General features: G+C 43.9%; 1 protein-coding gene across 1 annotated transcript in view; it reads left to right on the top strand.

Moving 5' to 3' along the window:
• The first annotated feature begins 938 nt into the window (after nt 1-938).
• Nucleotides 939-23,094, top strand: part of LOC130119817 (supervillin-like) — a 45,600-nt gene continuing 23,444 nt past the window's right edge. The window contains exons 1-5 of the mRNA XM_056288412.1: nt 939-949; nt 2,538-2,710; nt 2,862-2,987; nt 6,079-6,215; nt 6,840-6,987. Of these exons, the coding sequence (XP_056144387.1) occupies nt 939-949; nt 2,538-2,710; nt 2,862-2,987; nt 6,079-6,215; nt 6,840-6,987 (595 nt within the window). The remainder of the gene's footprint in view (nt 950-2,537; nt 2,711-2,861; nt 2,988-6,078; nt 6,216-6,839; nt 6,988-23,094) is intronic.

Genomic DNA, 23,094 nt, shown 5'->3' with positions numbered 1-23,094 from the left:
GACTTGATGACAAACCACCCCTTTTTTCACTTACCGGGAGAAAGGGCCCTTATTATGTCGGGACTGCCGTTCTAACTGCTAGCCCATGCAGACCGGCAGTTCTGACAGTCATCCTGGCTGATGTTCGTTCCCTTGGACAGTGATTTTTGTTTTTTGTTTTTTAGTTTGGATATATGTGTTAGTTTAGATATATGTGTTAGTATGTGTGTTCTTGACGTTCTTGTAGTTTTTGGATATGTGTTTTTGTCTTTGTGTTGCACTGCTGTGGGCTGGGGGAAATGATATGTCGTTTCATTTCGTATATGGAAGTATATGAAATGGAACGACTACTAAATTGTTCCTGATTAAAATACTTCAAATGTGTTTAACCATTGTGGTTTTCATGCTATAAAATGAATGTAGGTGAATGACTTTCATTCATTCTAAAGCAATAAAACAATGGCACGGAAATATAGCCTCAGCCATTGGGCATTTTTTTATTGTACCCACTGAGGTGATTTCCAGCTGTGACTGTGATTAATCCTAGTCTTGAAATAGTATTTTTATACTAAATTCCAATGTTTTAACATTGGAATTTATGGCACTTTTGGCGACAGGCATGGGTGCAAATCCATGAATACTGGGATTGTCATCCAGCGGATGACATCCATAGGATTAGTGGTTGTGTCAGGAAGGGCATCTGACATAAAATTTTGCCAAATCATTGATTGACAAGATCATACCGGATCAGTCAAGGCTCCATTCCGGATTGGTCGAGGCCCAGGTTAAGAAAGAACTGCCATTAGTACTGTGCCCTCACAGGGTACCAATTGAAACTATAAAATCCGATGTGGCGATCCCTGGAAAACAGGAAACAAGCTGATGATGATGAAGAAGTAGTAGTAGTCATCTATGGTACTTCAGTATCTGATCCCCCTTATGATATCAGTTAAATAGACATGGTTGCAAGGTGAATAAAGTGAATTATTTTTGGCTCATCCAGTGTTCCTCCAGTTCTCCTTTGCTGAGATCATCAGTGAATTATTTGCTAATTTGTAAAATACCATCGACGTCTCATTTATTTTCAACACTCATACCCGAATACATACTAGACTCTGTCACTGCCCAATCTGCCCGAACAGTGATAGCAAGAACAAACATTTTCTGAAGGTTTTTAATCACTGCAACCATGAGAGCTTCTTGATCATACAGTAATACATGTGCACTAAAACTTTTAGGGTGATAGGTCCAGTAGTTTGCAAGATTAGTCATGGACAAACACACACGTGCACCCAAATGCATAATCCCCACCAGGCTACTGCCTAGCGGAGATAACAAACAAGTTTCCACAATTGATGTAATGTTCACCAGTCACTCGTTCACCAGTCAACAAATTCAACAAAGTATAGCCACATTATCAGTGCACCGCCTTCAGTTCAACAAGAAAAATATGCACACCAATCTGGAGTTGAAGATCCACCTCACTTGAGAGACTCGTGGCAGCCTTCTCTCGCAAAATTAATCCAGTCCATTTGTCCATTAGTCCATTTGGGAGGATGGAAAAAAATGCAGACAGTCCTACCAGAGTCGCATAAAACACGAACAAGATCGACAAAAAGATTGTCAGTAGCTATGAATGCAGCGGCCATTGAACTGAGTTTGCTCACAACCCGCTAAAGGCTCAAGCCAAAAGTTGATGATGACACCAGGGGATAGCACCAATATGTTGCGGGGCACCTGGGACGTTCTGTCACTACTCATCAAATTTGATTGGCTGAGCTGCATCCAAGTAGCATAGCAGTCTATTCCGTTGCCTACCAACACGGGGCTCTCCAGTTCAAATCCCCGTGTTACCTCAGGCTTGGTTAGGAGTCCCTACAGACACAATTGGTGGCGTCTGCAGGTGGGAAGCCAGATGTGGGTATGTGTCCTGGTCGCTGCACTGGCACCTCCTCTGGTCGGTCGGGGTGCCTATTTGGGGGGGGGGGTGAACTGGGGGGAATAGCGTGATCCTCCCACGCGCTACCTCCCCCTGGCGAGGCTCCTCATTGTCAGGTGAAAAGAAGCGATTAAAGAAAGCATGTGGTAGTCTGCAGCCCTCCCCGTATCGGCGGAGGGGGTGGGGCAGCGACTGGGAAGGCTTGGAAGAGTTGGGTAATTGGCCAGATACAATTGGGGAGAAAAAAATCCACAAAAAAAACAAAACAACAAATGATTGGTTGAAGAGATGGTCACTCAAAGTTCTAATCAGTTTGCAGCTTTGGCTTGAAAGAAAGGCTAGCAATACCACTAGTGCCGGTCCAAGGAGCTGGGATGCATTTAGATGACATATGAAAGCCCTGCTCAGCCCCACAAGAAGATGTTAAACTATGAAAAACAAATTATGACTATGAATTTGATAGGGCCAGCAGAGAAGGCCCTAATGGTCTTGACAGCTCACCCCTGACTGTAATGGATTTTAGCAGGGTTCTCATAGAGTGTAAATTGACATCCTTAGCTTGTGTGTTTATATTTGTTATATATGTACAAACAACATTACACAACTTCTGTATACACAGACTGACCTCAGTGGTTGCAGAGCACAGGCGGTCAGTGCGTCCATCTCGCAGGACCCAGGGATCCCGAAACCCTCTGCGAGCTCTGGCAGCCAGAGAGGACATCAGCCAGGACTACATGGAGGAAAGACTGAACATAGCTACTGAAGAAAGTAACACCATGCAAGCAGAGAAGAGTGAGTAACAGTCATTTTCCCACTGTTTTTCTCCTTTTCTCGCTCATTGCACTCCCCCATTCTCTGTCGGTCTCTGCCTCTCCGTTTTGCTCACCCTTTTCTTCTGTCATGACTCACTTAATCTTTTCTTGTGTTTCGCCCACCCTCATAGAGAGTAAAAACTCCACCACAAATGAGCCACAGCCAGCAACCAATGAAGACTTCATCCCTTTGTCAAATGCGGTGACCAACAGGAACTACCCTCCCTTCAGCAGCCTCATGCTCATTCACATCAAAGGTCAGGAGACATATGGGTCACTGGCAGACCTGGCTCTAGACAACAGGGGACCCTAGGCAAGAGTTTCTTTAGGGGCCTCCTTACTTTGCCTGGAGCATAGTAAGGACAACCCTTTGATATTGTACTACCACAATGTGGCAAGAACATTCCTGCAATCTATAAATTGGGTATAATCCTTGCATGACATTAATACACAAAACACACATTGGCAGTAAACATGGCTTCATTCAATAGATGTTCAGTAAGAATTGTGCCCTCAGACCACCATCCTCAAGACACAGAGTCTTTCTAAACTGCAATGAAAAATGAGAGCGTACAACTCTTGATGACAGGCATGTTGGCAAAAAACAACACAACCCAGCCAACACTCAACGGCTGTCATACAATTAAAAATCATCTAAAATGACAACAAAGCTCACTCAACACATAGAAAAATTAATACTGTCGATGTGAGGTGTGAATGATATATGTACATATGTACACCAACAGCATGAAAGACACTAATGTTCTGTTATACATACATTTTATCTGTAATTCCTCCAATAAGATGTTATCTTATTGGAGGAATTACAGATTACCACAATGTGGCAAGAACACATACCAGTTGCCTTGAGTGCAGAAGATTTTCTATCCAGTGCATAGAAAATAGTTTTCCAATGTGCTTTAAGAGGAACTGCCAGAATGACTGCAGGGATTGAATTATGTTTAATGGGCTCTCAACTACCCATGACTATATCTTGTAAATACCCAAATTCAATATATGAGAAACATGTGGCCAAATGTAAAAAACAATAAAAACAGATTGCAGTTTGATACAATGCTGTCAGCTCAGCAAGTGACAGAACAGGGGCTACACAAAAAAATTGCATCACTGTGACTGTCTGATGATAAGCGTCAGATAGCTATAGTGACAAAATCAAATCCAAAACATAATTTATAACTTCCATCCATCCATCCATTTATCTTAGCCGCTTATCCTGCTCTCAGGGTCGTGGGGATGCTGGAGCCTATTCTAGCAGTTATTGGCCGGCAGAAGACACTACTTATATGGTCAAATATAAAACTGGGTAAAAAATAAGACGTGGAAAATAAAACTTTTCAAACATATTTAAAAAAAATGGTGGAAACCTTCATCTTTAAAAATTTGGCAGTCTAGGTGTCCTGGTAGCATAGCAGTCTATTCTGTTGCCTACAAACACGGTCATCGGCAGTTCGAATCCTCGTGTTACCCTCGGCTTGGTCGGGCATCCCCACAGACACAATTGGCTGTGTCTGCAGGTGGGAAGCCGGATGTGGGCATGTGTCCTGGTCGCTGCACTAACACCTCCTCTGGTCGGTCGGGGCGCCTGTTCAGGGAGGAGGGGGAACTGGGGGTAATAGCATGATCCTCTCATGCACTACGTCCCCCTGGTGAAACTCCTCATTGTCAGGTGAAAAGAAGCGGCTGGTGACTCCACATGTATCGGAGGAGACATGTGGTAGTCTGCAGCCCTCCCCGGTCGCTGCTCAGCAACCGGGACGGATCGGAAGAGTTGGGTAATTGTCCAAGTACAATTGGGGAGAAAAGGGGGGGGAAAATCCCTCCCCCCCAAAAATTGACAATCTGTGGTTTCCCTAAAGCTTTTTTCTATTTGACTGTGTGTTTGTAAGAGAGAGAGAGAGAGAATATTCACCTGTGAATTGCTAAAGAACATCTGTATCAATTCCTTCATTTGTATTGAATGACTCCATGATACACACCTGAACCCCGACTTCTGCTCTCTGTCTTCGTTTTCTTAATTTTCCTTTTGGCTATATCAGAAGAATACTTACACCATCATCGTACTGGTTTTTACCATCATATCGCACTTTAGCAGCATAATGATTGGACAGTTGCTGCAGCACCTGCGCCTATCAAATCCATCCACTGACATGACCTATCCATTGAGGAGGGGGCCAGTGTACTGGGTCAGAGTCATTGACTGGCTTTATGTCTCCCAGCAACTTTCTTTATTTCTCATCTCACCTTCAGCCGCTTTTCCGGGGTCGGGTCGCGGTGGCAGCAAGCTAAGTAGGGCACTCCAGATGTCCCGCTCCCCAGCAACGCCCTCCAGCTCCTCCTGGGGGATCCCAAGGCGTTCCCAGGCCAGATTGGACATATAGTCCCTCCAGCTAGTTCTGGGTCTACCCCGGGGTCTCCTCCCAGTTGGCCGTACCCGGTAAACTTCCAAAGGAAGGCCAACACGAGAGTCATTCTAATCAGATGCCTGAACCATTTCAACTGGCTCCTTTCTATGCAAAGGAGCAGTGGCTCTACTCTAAGCTCCCTCCGGGTATCCGAGCTCCTCACCCTATCTCTAAGGCTGAGCCCAGACACCCTACGGAGGAAACTCATTTCAGCCATTTGTATCCACGATCTCACGCTTTCGGTCACTACCCAAAGCTCATGACCATAGGTGAGGGTTGGAACGAAGATTGACTGGTAAATGAGAGCTTTGCCTCCCGGCTCAGCTCCTTCTTCGCCACAACGGTCCGGTACAACGTCCACATTACTGCTGATGCTGCACCAATCTGCCTGTCAATCTCCTGCTCCATCCTACACTCGTGAGGGTAGGATGGAGCGGGAGATTTACAGGCGGCGTTATAAGCAACATCTCCCTTATCTGAAGGGAGATGTTATGAGAGTTGGCCTGTAGGTGGCAACACTGTGTTAATCTTACATATCTGTGATCTACTAGACAAGAGAAGTAGAGTGATTGCACCAGTTTACAAGGCATGTTCTGTACTATGTCCCAGAGTTATAAGTAAAGCTTCATAAACCTACGTATCTGTATGATCATTTCAACATGGTGCATGATCTGCATGATCATTTCAACATGATCATTTCAACCTTTCTTTATTAGAAAAAAAAATTCTCAAGACCCTATACGCTGTTCAGTATTCAGCGTATAGGGTGGGCCGCCTATGGTCACTGAGCATTTGTGTGTGTGTGTGTGTGAGTGTGTGTGTGTGTTTATTCATTTGTGTGTTTGCATGTACATGTATGTTAACTAGCACCCAATGTTAACTAGCACCCGTCCCCTGGTTAATTTTTGCGTTTCCATGGTGACAGGAAAGCAGCATGTTCAGGTGCGCTTGGTAGAGCCCATGGCCCGGTCACTGAACAGCGGAGACTGCTTCCTGCTGGTCACTCCAGACCACTGCATCCTGTGGAGCGGAGAGTTTGCCAATGATTTAGAGAAAGCCAAGGTACCACTAAGCAGAGAGAGAGAGCCACAGCACTTGTCGAGCCAAAAATGAACCAGGTGGTGACAGAAATAACTAGTCACATGACAATAGTCATGCTCCCAAAACGAGACATGATACCAAAATAGTAACTGTGAAACAATGTACCAAGTAATCAGGACATTAAAGGGATCAAAATAGAAGAAAAAAACAAAAACAAATATAACCAATAAATAATACCCCCCCACCCTCTCACCAAGAATACATCCATGTCAATATGTCCTACTGCTTGCACAATAGAATGACAATAAATTCAAATCTTCATCAAGTTCTGGATGGCTTTAGCTTAAATGTAGTAGCTTTAGCACAGAGGACACTGACTCTTACATGTTGCACTAACCTTGTTCACCTGTAAAACTGACTGCTCATATCTTGTCAGCATAAAACATGCTTTTTCAGGGTGTTTTTATGTTTGTGTTTCCCATGATGGTAGTGATAATGTTTTGTGCTCTCATGTGACAAAAAAAATTATCTTTAATTTCCTGGGGCACATATTTTATTCATATCATTTGTAAAGACAGTAATGTGATTTGTCTTCATGTAAACACACTTTTCATTGTTATAGTAATTGAACGTTTTGCTTTGTAGACCTCTACACTGGCATCAGTCATCCAGAGCCAGATGGACCTTGGCTGCCAGGCCCCCCAGGTCCTCCATCTAGAGGAAGGTCTGAACTCTGACAGCAGCATGGCTACAGAGTTCTGGAAGCTTCTCGGTGGAAAAACACAGTACAGAGGTCAGAATTGTGATTTTCTATGTGGTCATGACCTTCTTTACCCCCACACAGCTAACCTACATCTCAACATACCATTTTTTTTTCTGTACAAGATGTTAGTGTGGAAAGGATCCATTGAGAATAGATTGATCCTGGTAACTGGAAGTTGGACATAGAACATTACAATTAATGCCTCAAATTTTTCCCACACACACACACTAATCACAGTGTCAACCATTTAAGGTAACAACCAGCTCATCTGGAGCAGGTAGGAGTTAGGTGTCTTGCTCAAGGACATCTTGACATTTTTTGCTGGGAGAAGGATTGAACCACCAATGAGATTGACTCAGGATTGAACCAGCAATCCTCCAGTTACTAGACGACCTGCTCTACTTCCTGAGCTACTGCCACCCCCAAATGAGCAAAATATTGGGAGGATAGACAAATGAGAAATCTATGGGGAGGGTGGACAATTGAGCAAACTATGGGGAGAGTTTGACCAGTGAACAGTGCCATATTTGGAAAGCAAGAACAATGGCAACACTGTTTACTGATCATAATCATCTAGTTAATTGATTAGCCAAGTACAAAACTTTGTGTTCTCAATTCATGCCAATGATAGCTTTTCCAGACCTATATCCAGAGCAAAGTCTGAGCTTACGAACTATAGGGGTGGCTGTGTGAGGCTAGACCTTCTTTACCTAGCTCCCAAAAAGAAAGTTGATGTTTTTATATTTGTCAAGTTTATTTTGCAAACATTATACCTAAAGTATAGTCTAAGAAAGTCTAAAAAAGAAATGGAAACACTTACCAGTTCTCATTACCTTATTGTAGGTTTGTTTTTATCTGGACTGTTCAATTTGTGTTTTTTTAGTGGCTTTATGGCATATTGGTCAGCACTTTTTGCTCCACACCAGGAGGGTCCTGCGTTCGATCCTAACCCTTCTATGTGGAATTTGTACGATCTTCCTTTGATTACATGGCATTCCAATTTAAAGAGAAAAAAAAGGTTTATCTTCAATTTTCAAACCCACCCACAATTACAACCCCCCCCCCCACTGCCCACCACCCTCCCCACAGACCCATACAAAATACCCCACCACACTCCCACCCCACCTGACATGCCATCCGAAATAACATGAATTAAATTAAAGCATAACAAAAACTAATAAAGTCAACAAATAACAAGCATAAATTAAATTAACAAAAGAAAAGGGGAAAAATTAACTTAAAAAAAAAAACAAGTGAATACATAAGCAAAAGGGAAAAGGAGAGTAGAAGTGAGAAGGTTGCGAAGTAGATTGTAAGCCCATCAACCCCAGCCACCAACTGAGCATCTAACTCCTCCACAAAGTCGAAAAGGCCTTCCATGTCGAGTGGAATTAAGATATAGATCCTCTCATGGTATATGTGATCTTTTCTCATTTCAGTCTATGCATAACCTCTACAATCCAATGTGCAAAAAAGTAGGAGGGGAAGCTTCCTTCTATTTGAACAGTATCAGTCTCCTAGCTAATAGAGTGGTGTAGGCCAACACGTTTGCCCGAGTAGCATTTAAATGTGCACAAGCTAGAACAACCCCAAAGATGGCACTCAGAGGGGAAGGTTCAAGTCGGAAATGTAAAACAGCGGCAAGGGCCTCAAAGATGGAACACCAGAACTGAGTCAGTTTCAGATAGGACCAGAACATATGTAAGAGACTGGCAGTGGATTGTTTGCACCTGTCACATGTTGGGTCTAAATCTCGATTAATTTTAGGCAATTTATCTTTGCATCAATGAAGGCGGTGCACTACTTTGAACTGGATTATGCCATATCCTGTGCATATAGCAACATGCATCTTAATTACTAGATCACAAGTTTCCTCTGGAATCACTATCGATTTTTCCTTAGGGGCTCAAGTGGTATTCGGCCAAAAGTATTGATTGCATAATAAAATTTACTGATATTGTGGCGGACACTCGGGGCTATGCCTCTCACCCAGCAGGGCTGTGAGCTGGGGGCATGGTTTACGTTCCCGGGCTCTCTAGTGCAAGGTTGTTCCTGTTTCAGTTTGGTTTTGAAGCTAAGGAATAAAGTTCAAACTCGCCTTCGTCTCCTGTGTTTTTCCTAATCCTGCCACATTGGTGACCCCGACGTGATCATGTTTGGAGCAGAAGAAGAGTGTGAATCCACTTCGGCCATGCTGCCCCAACTCTCAGCCGGCCATTCTCACCGCAGCTGTGAAGCCCCCAGAGTTCTGGCAGAGCAACCTGGTTTCGTGGTTCCAGCATTCTGCTTCTCAGCCGGCATTGGACATTGTTTCACCTACTGTTTCGGCTGAGGGACGGTGCAGCCGTTATGGCAGGCTGATTAAGCCTTAAGCGAGACACTGATTTTCTTTCCAGGAATCCCTTCTGGGTGTTCAGGGGGGAGGCTGTGTGGCGGACACTAGGGGCTGTGCCTCTCACCCAGCAGGGCTGCGAGCTGGGGGCGTGGTTTACGTTCCCGGGCTCTCTGGTGCAAGGTTGTTCCTGTTTCAGTTTGGTTTTGGAGCTGAGGAATAAAGTTCAAACTCGCCTTCGTCTCCTGTGTTTTTCCTCATCCTGCCACAATATACCCTTTTTCAAAAGGATTAATTTCAAGAATGTGATCCAATTGGGTTTTTAGAGGCAGAACAGGGAAACGATTAAATTTTGATCAAGTACAATCATGAACCTGCAAATATCTAAAAAAGTGACTTTGAGGTAGATTAAATTTCTCAGACAGCTGATTGAAAGGCGTGAAAGTGTCATCAATAAATAGGTCCTCCAAAGTGAATATTCTCCAAAGCTTAAAGGCTCCTTCAGATTTAAGAGGGGACAAAAGACTGATTTTTTTGTAATCGGAGTACCATTAGGGAGATCTTGAAATTTGAAAGCCTATCTAAATTGTTTCTAAATTGTTGAAGGACTCACAAAATTGGGTTTTCCTGATTGAGTTACTCCCTGAGACTATCCAACATTAGCTTGATCTCCGAACGTCACATTCAGTTCCCAGCTGACAGTTTCTTTGTCTGTTGCTCTGCTTGCTTTTAACTTTAATAACTAATAACTTTTAACAACTCCTTGGAACCATGAGATTATTTTAATTGATTTTATGGTTTGCCTGTATTATTATTTTTATGGATTTTATTCAATCATCAGCTCCTGCACTGACTTGATCACACTGAAGCCTCCAATTCTGTAGCACTGGGCTGTGTGTGGCTCGTTTCTATCCTATGGCTAAGGTAACCAATCAATTATGCCATTTTTGCCCTGTGAGGACAGTGTGCTACTAAAGAAAGCAATTAGAAAGCACTGACCTTGAAGAGGATGTATGATGGCTTTCTGATGAACTCCATAAGAAAGACTCCCTTTTGATCAGCTTCATAGTCATTGCTTCTGGGCAGTCCAAATGGATTGCCTCTCTCAGGGGAACCATCCAGGATATAGCTATGTGGGACCCCTGCTGCTCAACACATAACTGCCAGTCATCCTGGGCTGAAGTGGTGGTCCACGGTCACAAGAGAGGCTTGGATGAGGCTGCCCCCCCTCGCCTAAACCTCTCCAACCGCTACACAATCCTGTTGGGTGAGGCTGCCTCCCCCCCTAGCCTAAGCCTCTCCAACCGATACACAACCCTGTCTGATGACACTCTTGTCCACCCAGCTGATGTTCTTGCAGTTCCGATGTGTCCCGATCGGACCTTTCTGCACAAATGGCACCTCCCAACACTGCAGCTGCCCCACTAGTGGCAAACAGCCCTCATCCTGGGTGGTGACCCATCTCTTCCCGTCATAAGATCCTGAAAGAGGCTGTGATTAGACACTGTTGAAGTCTTCCTTGTGCTGAGCCCCCAAGGAAATCCATACTCACAGCTGATGTTGCTGCCTTGTCACAACACTTGCTTGCTCGGACACCATATTCCCAGTCGGCGATTTCAACACAAAGTTTGGGTCATGTACTCTCCTGCCAAGAGAACCCACAGCCGATATCTCCTTGCCCCCTTTTGTCCCCACCCCCATTAATAGTTTGGGATTTCATAATTAGGAACTTCCATTTTCTCAATGCAGCCACTCAGTATTTCCCTGGAGCCATAGTCCCTGGTAGCCTAGATAAGCTCCTGGGGGCACTGTGTATCAGTGGTTTACCTCCTACCTTACAGACAGGACATATTTTGTACAAATTCATAATTATCGGTCAGAAAGTTTGATAGTTCCTCATGGAGTTCCACAGGGTTCATTATTGGGGCCACCCCTTTATGTGTCCACTAAGCCTACTTCCGCTACCCCCTCCGGTACCCTCACTGCTTGCCTACATAATATACGGGACCTTTCCTTCACACTATCGGTTCCCAGCTGATGGTTTGTTTGCCTGCTGCCCTGCATGCCTTTAACTTTTTAACTTACATTTTAATTTTTTAACTTTAATAACTAACAACTTAGCAACCCCTTGGTAGATTTTATTCGATCATCAGCTCCTGCACTGTCTTGTTTGTCCTGAAACCTCCGAGTCTGTAATGTTGGGACAGCATGTGGCAAAGCTAACCAAACAATTATGTCAACTTTGACCTGTGAAGATTGTGTGCTACTAAAGAAAACAAATAGAAAGATCGCTGACCTTGACCTCGCTTTTGACCAGCTTCATGAACATGGCTTCTGGCCAGTCTAAACAGAGTGCCACTCTCAGTGCAACCATCCAGGACACAGTTCTCTGGGATTCCTCCACTTGTCCACAAATTTCCTCCTGCTTGACACCAAACCACCAGTCATCCTGGCCCGAAGTGGTGGTCCTTGGTCGCAAGAGGGGCTCAGATGGAGCTGTCTCCCCCCTCACCTAGGCCTCTACAACTGCTATGTGACTCTGTCTGATGACACTCCGGTCCACCCAGTTGATGTTCCTGTGGCTCTGACGTGTCTTGATTGGGGCCCTTCTGAGAAGATGGCACCTGCCAACACTGCAGCTGCCTCGCTGGTAGCTAGTGGTGTTCATGTGGCTCACCATCCCACTGTGAGCCAAAACAACAGCTCTCATCCCAAGTAATGACTTCCTCTTCCCATCGTAAGATCCTAAAGGAGGCCATGATAAGATGCTCTCAAAGTCTTCCGTGCACTGAGCCGATGTTGCTGCCTTGTCACAACACTTGTTTGCTCGGACACCACATCCCCAGTTGGCGATGTGAACACACAGTGAGGATCATGTACATCCACAACTGACATATCCTCGTCCCCTTTTTCCTACCGCTACATTAATAGCTGGGGATTCCATAATCAGGAACAGTGGCACCGGCAGCCGTAATCCTGTACGCACGGTGCGTACAGGGATTCGTACGCAACGTGCACTATTAGCCAGTGATGTTAACACCAATCATCGGCCTTCAAATAGATTTGCGTCCAAAAAAAAAAGAAACATGAACAAGATCATTTAAAAAAATTATGCATGGTGCGTACAGTATTACGGCTGCCGGCGCCACTGATCAGGAACATCTGTTTTCTCAATGGAGCCACTCACTGTTTCCTTGGAGCCACAGTCCCTAATATCCTGATTAAACTCCTAGAGTTGATCTTCACAGTCCTGTCCTCCACCAATCATTCTGACGGGTTCATGTGGGGACAAACGATGCAGCTCATCAGTAGTCTGAACTAACCAAAAATGATTTTATTGACCTTTTCAGCTTTTTTAAGTACATGCAGAAAGTCTGTTTTTATCTCAGGCTCTATTCCGACAATGGCCCGTGGAGCGGGGCATTTCAGCAGAATCCTCGGCCTGCACACATGGCTCATCTCTGCCTGCAGAGCTAACAATATTGGTGTTTTTGATAATTTAAATTTGTTTTGGGATCATCGCTCTTTCTTCAGATCTGACGAAGTCCACCAAAACAGACTTGGTAGCCGAATGCTAGTGGCCAACCTGCAGCACGCATTACAGTCCTCTCCACATGACTGACTGTTTACATCCCACCCCCCCACCCCCCCGGGCCTCTGCTTCTGCCTGTGGTGACACTCGATGGTACTGTTCCACCCGCTGTCTCCCTCCGCTGGCCCCGTCTGTCCTTGACTCTCTCGCCAGAAGTTTTCCCCATACAGACTATTATTAGGCACCTTGCCTCTCATCCACATGATGTATCTAAAAGTAGTAACAACAACAATCAAATATCTGGAGCAAATATCTGCAATTTGTGTCCTATTTGTTGTACTTCCATTGGTTTTAATTTTGCTTTGACACCAAACAATTTTGGCCTCTTGAATGTGAGATCTCTGGGTAATAAGTCCTTTATCCTTAATGATTTTTTTTTGTTTTGTTTCTAATAATCTGGACTTTTATGATTACTGAGCCATGGCTGTCTAGGGGACACTGTTCCCCTGATTGAGGCTAGCCCTGCTGATTTTGCATATTTTCACATTCCCAGGCCCTCTGGTAGAGGGGGTGACCGAATTGTTTTTTATAAGTTAGGTCTTAAGTGCCATCCTGTTACTTTTGATAATTTTATCTCATTTGAGGTTTTATGTTTTTTAATCACTTGCCCTCCTCCTTTTCTCTGCATCTTAATTTACATGCCCCCTAATTCAATTAGTTTTATCTCTTGAGTTTTCTGTCCTTTTATCTATTCCATCCATCCATTATCTGAACCGCTTATCCTGCTCTCAGGGTCGCAGGGATGCTCGAGCCTATTCCAGCAGTCATTGGGTGGCAGGCGGGGAGACACCCTGAACAGGCCACCAGGCCTTCACAAGACCGATACACACACACAGGGACAATTTGGTACGCCCAATTCACCTGACTTACATGTTTTTGGACTGTGGGAGGAAACCAGAGCCCCCGGAGGAAACCCATGCAGACATGGGGAGAACATGCAAACTCCACACGGAGGATAATCCGGAATGACCCACCAAGGTTGGACTACCCCGGGGCTCGAACCCAGGACCTCCTTGCTGTGAGGCGACCGCACTAACCACTGCACCACCGTGCCGCCCTTTTATCTATTGTCATGTGTTATGGCCCCAGTGCCATGTGTTATGTGTGCAATTACCCTCTTGCATACAAACCCAGGGTTTGTTTTTATGGGAGGGGGTGTTACGGCCCTAGTGCAGTGTGTCTGTATCCCTCTCCAGGTAACGAAATGCTAACCTGCATGTTACCCAGGCTTCACGTGGCAGTACCCCTCCTCCAAATCTTAAAGTGGAGAAACAGTTTTTCTTTTGCCATAAGCCTGGAAATTTAGTTGCAAACTGTAAGGCCTTAAAACGCAAGCAACAGAACAGCAGTTGGAACGTGGTCGTGTCTCAGACGAGGAAGAAAAGGGAGGACCTAAGCCAGCTCCAGAAGAAAGCCCAACCCCAGGTCTCTTTTACCCAGTTTCCTCAGCCTCCAGCAACCCCTGCTGCACCAACCCCCCCCCCCCCGCCGCCGCAGTTGTCCACTGTGACTCCAGCCCAGCCCGCTGTTTTCTCCAAAACCAAACCTATAGATACTCGGCAGGAAGTCTCTGAGCTTAAAGCTCAGTGCAGGCCCTGAACGAGCAACCAGAAGGAGCAATATCCCTCAACACAGCTACTCTAAAGAAGCAGGAGGTGAAAGTTGCACACCTTGAGTCTGCTGTCACTGGCCTCACAGAGGAGTGCCATGCAAAGCAGGTTGAGGCATTACCTGGAGAGGGAAAATTACAGACACACGGCACTAGGGCCGTAACATCAGGCCTAAATATGGCAGGGTGCTTATTCTTGGCAACATTAATATTCCTCCCTCTGACACACAAGTAGATACACGCATTGCTGTGTGCTTGACTGACATCTCAGAGTGGATGGTGACACACCACCTGAAGCTCAATCTGGGCAAGACAGAGCTGATGTTCCTCCCGGGGAAAGGTTGCCCGCACCGAGACCTGGCCATCACCATTGACAAAACCGTGGTGACGCCAACTTGGACTGTGAGGAATCTGGGTGTGATCCTGGATGACCAACTGTCGTTTGCTGAAAACGTTGCAGCAGTTGCACACTCCTGCAGATTTCTCCTCTATAACATCAGGAGGATTCGCCCATTCCTCACCGATGAGATGGCACAGGTGCTCATCCAGGCTCTGGTCATTTCCCGGCTGAACTACAGCAACTCCCTCCTTGCTGGCACCCCAGCGTCGGCCATCAGACCTCTGGAGCTTTTTCAGAAAGCTGCAGTTCGTCTGGTGTTCAACCGCCCTAAGTTCTCCCACACAACTCCCCTTCTCATGTCCCTACACTGGCTCCCAGTAGCTGCTCGCTTCCAGTTTAAGACTCTGGTGCTAGCTTACAGGGTAGTGAAAGAAACAGCTCCTTCCTATCTCCAGGCCATGGTCAAGCCCTACACCCCCGCCCAACCACTTCGCTCTGCCGCCTCGGGACGCCTGGTTGCCCCGTCGCTTAGAGGCCCTTGCTGCCGATCGACCCGGTCACAGCTCTTTTCTGTCCTGGCCCCACAGTGGTGGAATGAACTCCCCATTGATGTCAGGACAGCGGAGTTGCTGCCCATCTTTCGGCGCAGGTTGAAAACTCCCTCTTTAAGAACTACTACCCTGTTACTTGTTCTTAGCACTTACTGTATTCACTCATTTAAAAAATATATATATATATATTTCTTGCACTTTTACTTTAGCACTGGTTTTGCTCTTAGATGCTTGTGTAGATGCACTTATGACCTCTGATGACTAGTAGTTCTCCTGATTTCCTACGTTAAATGCACCTATTGTAAGTCGCTTTGGATAAAAGCGTCAGCTAAACAATTGTAATGTAATGTGTGTTGTGCTTCACATTCCCTCATCTCACACTTTTTGGATCTCATAGAGTCTTTTAACCTCATGTAATCTGTTTAAGGGGCCACCCATTCCAAAGGCCACATTTTAGACCTTGTACTTTATCTGGTTTCTTTTTCGAATGTCTTAATCTAGTGGACATGCTGTATCTGACCATAAAGTTGTCATTTTCAAAGTCCCACTGCAGCTCGCTACTCCTAGTCAATATCATAAAACACACTCTCACATTGTCAACACTGGCTCCACAATTAAATTCTGTGATGCTTTTAAGTCATCCTTATTTAATCCCTCTTTATCCCCCCTCAATCCAGATGCACTCATTCAGTGATTAGTGCCTTTACATCCTCAACCAAATTGCACCATTTAAAACTAGGAAACAAAAATCAAATAACCTCCCCTGGCTTTGAATGATTACACTCGTGCCCTTAGAAGACTCGGTAGACAAACAGAACGACAATGGAAGGTCAACAAGTCCGAAGTAGCACATAACACCCTTAAAAACCACATGTTATTTTGCCAGAAGGCAGTTAATGATGTGAGATCAGCATACTTCTCTGAACTAATGTCAAAAAATAACCATGATCCTAAATTTCTCTTTAGGTTAATTGATTCTGTTATTAATGGCCCATCCACTTCTCTTTTTGAACCTTATGTTGAGTTGTCTTAAGAAATTCTTACTCATTTTGTATATAAGGTGGAGAATATTAGGTCCCAAATCCAGCCAGGATCTTGCATTCGTTCCATTCTCCATATTAATTCTGCCTCTTTCACCCAGTTTCAACCAGTTACAATTTCAGTGTTTGAAAGTGAAGTCTCCAATATGAACTCTTTCTCCTGCATCCTAGACATCATTCCCACTAAGCTGCCCAAGGAGGTATTTTCAACTATCAGCCCCACTATTCTGCAAATTCTTTGTAATTCTTTGGCCTCTGGTTCTTTTCCAGACAGTTTTAAGCATGACATTGTTCACCTTGCTGAAGAAACCTAATTTAGATCCTCTGTCCCTAAATAACTACAGACCAATCTCCAAATCATCTTTTCTATCTAAGGTTCTGGAGCGAGTAATTTATCTTCAGTTGATTTCTTTTATGAACACTAATACTGTTTTAATAGATTCCAATCTGGTTTTAGAGCACTTCATAGTACTGAGACAGCTCTAGTTAAGGTCACTAATGACCTACTGCTGACTGCAGAGGTGACTGCTCAATTTTAGTTCTTTTAGACTTAAGTGCTGCCTTTGACACAGTCGATCACAACATCCTCTTACATCACTTAGAGACTTGGGTTGGCATCAAGGGCTCAGCTCTTAGCTTATTACACTCATACCTCACCAACAGAACTTTTTCTGTTGTTCTGGGTAACTCTACCTTCTCGGTGGCTCAGTTGAGTTGTGGTGTCCCTCAAGGCTCTGTTCTTGGCCCACTTCTCTTTTCTATATTCATGCTGCCCCTTGGCCAGGTCATTCAAAATCACCATGTGCTCTTCCATTTTTATGCTGATGACACACATGATGACACACATGCCATTAAAACCCACAGATCCTAGCGTCTCAGCAAATCTCACAGCTTGCCTCTCTGACATCTGAAGTCTGAAACTTTTCTCAAATTGAATGACCACTTATCGAGTGGATAGAGACCTCAAGGAAAGTGCTGTTTAACCTTTGCTGTCCTACGCAGTGGCTCATTTCCCATAAAGGGCCTAAGAAAGATGCCAGTAACATAAAATCTTGCCTTAATGTACTGAATGAGTATGGAGAGAAGAGTCCCAGATTTGTCTCGCATTACTTGGATGCTCTGCCACCGGTAACATTCTCCAACATGGATGTCTCGAGCCTGCTTGGGAGAATGGAGCAGCTGTACGTGGAGGTCAGCTCTATGAAGCATGCAATGCAGATACATGCTAATGTGAGCAAAGAGCTTCGGTTTATCACTGATAAGATCGATCGCCGAGTGTGTGCACTGGAGCACTCCGCTGACCTGACTGGGGGCAATGGTCCAGATACGTCGGTGGCAGTGGTTGGGGCCACTGTCATGAGCATGATAGATGGAGCCACCGGCCTGGTCGGCACGGCATCTGGGGCTGCACCGGTGGAAGTCCCGGGCCTGGGAGCAGAGGAGGGAGCTTCAGCAGTGGTCTCCACTCTGGAAATGGAGAAGGCTGAGGTAGCAGAGGGTCCTGGTGGATTAACATCTCTGCCAGGCACCTCAATATGGAGTCAAGTCGTGAAACGTCACCCCGCAAAAGTTGCTATTCATTCAAGCTCATGTACTGTTAACCCCGGGCAGAAAAATAAATCTGGCAATGTTATTGGTACCAGAGCTGGGAGTAATATCAAGGTAGTAAAGACGAAGCTTGTGAGTGTTTTTGCCACTAGGTTCACACCAGACCTAGACACTTACACTCTATCTGCGTATCTTAAAGATAAACTTGGCCGTGATGATATCTGTCAAAAGATTGGCTCTGTACACAGTAGATTTGGCTCATATAAAATATATGCTGAATCTAATGAGGTTGGAGAAATGTACAATCCAGAGCTCTGGCCTGAAGGGGCACTTGTCCGGTGATATTATGAGCCGCACAGGGGTGGAGTTATCGGGTCAAACACTGCTTTTGTTGTGAGGCAGATGAGTATGCCTGCTGGTGATGCGATCACTCACTAGTCTTGCTAAATGAATATTTGGGTTTTGTCATACAACTGTCATGGCCTGCGTCTGGGCAAGAGCGCAGGGGATAAAGCTCACCACATAGTTGTTGAAAACCTTTTGGAGAACTGTGACATACTATGTATGCAAGAGAAATTTTTAGCAAAGCAAGAGCTGGAAAAACTGAACTCCTTCAATGAGAACTTTCATGGGGCTGGGTAGTCTACAACTGACCTTGGTGTGGGAATAGTCAGGGGCAGAATACCAGGGGTTGTGGCTATTCTATGGAATAAGAGGCTCGACTAATTGATAAATGTGGTTAGGCTTGGTGTTGACTGGTGCATTGCAATACAGTTTACTCACAATGACAGGAAATTAATTATCCTAAATGTGTATACATCCTGTGAATGCCAGCAGAATGAGGATGAATATATAAATAGGCTTGCATTCATCAATTCCTTTATTCAAGATCATACTTCTTCCAGTGTGTATGTCATTGGGGATTTGAATGCTGATATCTCAGACAGGAATTTGTTATTTGCTAATCACATGGTTCAGTTCTGTCAAGATAATAAACTTATATTGTCAAGTAAAGTCTTGTTGCCTACAAATACTTTTACATACATAAGTGAGGCCTGGCATACTACATCATGGCTGGACCACTAGATTTGCACTGCTGATGCACATGCCTCGTTGGGGAGTATGGGTATTATGTATGGGGCAGCAACGACTGATCACATACCTCTTGCTATGGCTATAAATGTTGAACATCTGCCTGTGCTGTCTAGTAATGGATATAGTGATAATGCAGAAAGGTTGGACTGGTCAACTCTTACAAATATTAGCCTATCATGCCCATACAGATGAACCTTGGGTAATATACATCTGCTTAGAGATGCAGTTATGTGCAGAGACATTCATTGTAAGGATATGAGGCATAGGAGAGATCTCTGCTGCATGTATGATGATATTGTTAGTGGTCTGTATGAAGGTAGTAAGCCCTACTATAAGCATAAAAATAAGACACATAACATCAGGCCTGGCTGGAACAAGTATGTAGCTGGGTATCATGAAGAAGCACGTGAAGCCTTTAAATCATGGGCTGTGGCAGGCAGACCCAGACAAGGGCCTGAGCTTGAACACAAGAAGCTCACTAATGCCAGATACAAGTACGCCATTCGCTTCATCTATAAAAATGAGCAAGCCATGAGGGCAGATTCCATGGCTAAGAAGCTACTAAGAAATGATCCTGCTAATTTTTGGAAAGAAGTGAGAGCTCTCAACAACTGTAAAACATCTCTACTGTGCACTGTTGATGATATCTCCGGTACAAACAATATTGCCAAGTTATGGCGACAGCATTATAGTACCTTATTCAATTGTGTCCACAGTGATATGTATAAGGTGGGCAATATTGAAAGTGATGATTCAATGGTGATCATGTCACAAGAGGTGTACCAAGATTTCTTACCTAGATTATTTAGCATGCATAAAGACAATCTATCCCCTACTTATCTCACAGACCTCCTTCAGACTTACACTCCACCTCGCTCTCCGTGGTCTTCACCAGCAGGTCTATTGGCATTATCAGCCAACAACCTCAGCACAATGGGTGGCAGGGCTTTCTCCTATGCTGCACCTAAACTCTGGAACTCCATTCCCTGTCACATCCGCTTACTGGACTCCATTACAGAATTCAAAACTGCCCTTAAAACACAACTTTTTAAACTAGCATACTCACTTTAACAGCATTAACAACATCAAATTAATCTTTTTTTAACTCGTGCTGATTTATGCTCTATTGTTTATTGTGTGTTTTATTGTTGATTGCACTGTTTTTTACTGCTTTGTTTTACTGTATTTGAAAGGCACGTTTGAAGTAAATGTTTATTATTATTATTATTATTATTATTATTATTATTATTATCATTAATACATTTGGATATAGGGTGAGCCCTATATCTAAATAGGGAGTGCTGAGCAGAGGAGCAAGTGCAAAGATACATGAGAGACAGATGACATCTCAAAGGCTAGCTAACATGGAATTTCAGTGTCTGTGAACTTAGATTGTCAAAAGGATTATATTATAGGACCAGTAATATTGCTGAAAACTTGGTAAGGTCATTTCACCAGCTTCACGGGGTTTCTGATGGACCGACCGCTTTTGCGTATCTGAGGCATTTTTTCCATTACAAATAAATAATTACATTACATTACATTACATTACATTACAGCCATTTAGCCCACGCTTTTATCCAAAGCGACTTACAATAAGTCCATTTAACGTAGGAAATCAGGAGAACTATTAGTCATCAGAGGTCATAAGTGCATCTAAACAAGCGTTTACAAACCCCAATTCCAGTGAAGTTGGAACATTGTGTAAAACGTGAATAAAAACAGAATGCAATGATTTGTAAATCATTTTCGACCTATATTCAATTGAATACACTACAAAGACAAGATATTTAATGTTCAAACTGATAAACTTTTATTGTTTTTTGCAAATATTCACTCATTTTGAATTTGATGCCTACAACACGTTCCAAAAAAGCTGGGACAGGGGCCACGAAAGACTGGGACAGTTGAGGAATGCTCAAAAAACACCTGTTTGGAACACTCCAAAGGTGAACAGGTTAATTGGAATCAGGTGAGTGTCATGACTGGGTATAAAAGGAGCGCTCAGTCGTTTACAAGCAAGGATGGTGCGAGGTTCACCACTTTGTGAACAACTGCATGAGCAAATAGTTCAACAGTTTAAGAACAACGTTTCTCAACATACAGTTGCAAGGAATTTAAGGATTTCATCATCTGCAGTCCACAATATCATCAAAAAATTCAGAGAATCGGGAGAAATCTCTGCACGTAAGCGGCAAGGCCGAAAACTGACATTGAATGCCCGTGACCTTCGATCCCTCAGGCGGCACTGCATTAAAAACCGACATCATTCTGTAAAGGACATTACCACGTGGGTCCGGGAACACTTCGGAAAACCATTGTCAGTTAACACAGTTCATCACTACATCTACAAGTGCAAGTTAAAACTCTACCATGCAAAGCGAAAGCCATATATCAACAACACCCAGAAACACCGCCGGCTTCTCTGGGCCCGAGCTCATCTGAGATGGACTGACGCAAAGTTGAAAGGTGTGCTGTGGTCTGACGAGTCCACATTTCAGATTGTTTTTGGAAATCATGGACGTTGTGTCCTCTGGGCTAAAGAGGAAAAGGACCATCCAGATTGTTATCAACGCAAAGTTCAAAAGTCAGCATCTGTGATGGTACGGGGGTGTGTTAGTGCCCATGGCATCATGGGTAACTTGCACATCTGTGAAGGCACCATTAATGCTGAAAGGTACATACAGGTTTTGGAGCAACATAGTATGCTGCCATCCAAGTGACGTCTTTTTCAGGGACGTCCCTGTTTATTTCAGCAAGACAATACCAAGCCACATTCTGCACGTGTTACAACAGCGTGGCTTCGTAGTAAAAGAGTGCAGGTACTAGACTGGCTTGCCTGCAGTCCAGACCTGTCTCCCATTGAAAATGTGTGGCACATTATGAAGCACAAAATATAACAACGGAGACCCCGGACTGTTGAGCAACTGAAGTCGTACATCCAGCAAGAATGGGAAAGAATTCCACCTACAAAGCTTCAACAATTAGTGTCCTCAGTTCCCAAACGCTTATTGAGTGTTGTTAAAAGGAAAGGTGATGTAACACAGTGGTGAAAATGCCCCTGTCCCAGCTTTTTTGGAACGTGTTGCAGGCATCAAATTCAAAATGAGTGAATATTTGCAAAAAAAAACAACAATAAAGTTTACCCGTTTGGACATTAAATATCTTGTCTTTGTAGTGTATTCAATTGAATATAGGTCGAAAAGGATTTACAAATCATTGTATTCTGTTTTTATTAACATTTTACACAATGTCCCAACTTCATTGGAATTGGGGTTTGTAAGAGCAAACCCAGTGCTAAAGTAAAAGTGCAAGATATATATATATATATATATATATATATATATACACTACCGTTCAAAAGTTTGGGATCACATTGAAATGTCCATATTTTTGAAGGAAAAGCACTGTACTGTTCAATGAAGATAACTTTAAACTAGTCTTAACTTTAAAGAAATACACTCTATACATTGCTATTGTGGTAAATGACTATTCTAGCTGCAAATGTCTGGTTTTTGGTGCAATATCTACATAGGTGTATAGAGGCCCATTTCAAGCAACTATCACTCCAGTGTTCTAATGGTACAATGTGTTTGCTCATTGGCTCAGAAGGCTAATTGATGATTAGAAAACCCTTGTGCAATCATGTTCACACATCCGAAAACAGTTAAGCTCGTTACAGAAGCTACAAAACTGACCTTCCTTTGAGCAGATTGAGTTTCTGGAGCATCACATTTGTGGGGTCAATTAAACGCTCAAAATGGCCAGAAAAAGAGAACTTTCATCTGAAACTCGACAGTCTATTCTTGTTCTTAGAAATGAAGGCTATTCCATGCGAGAAATTGCTAAGAAATTGAAGATTTCCTACACCGGTGTGTACTACTCCCTTCAGAGGACAGCACAAACAGGCTCTAACCAGAGTAGAAAAAGAAGTGGGAGGCCGCGTTGCACAACTGAGCAAGAAGATAAGTACATTAGAGTCTCTAGTTTGAGAAACAGACGCCTCACAGGTCCCCAACTGGCATCTTCA

The sequence above is a fragment of the Lampris incognitus genome, chromosome 10 (assembly GCF_029633865.1).
Source record: "Lampris incognitus isolate fLamInc1 chromosome 10, fLamInc1.hap2, whole genome shotgun sequence".
Taxonomy (NCBI): Eukaryota; Metazoa; Chordata; class Actinopteri; order Lampriformes; family Lampridae; genus Lampris; species Lampris incognitus.
This window is presented reverse-complemented; position numbering and strand designations above follow the sequence as displayed.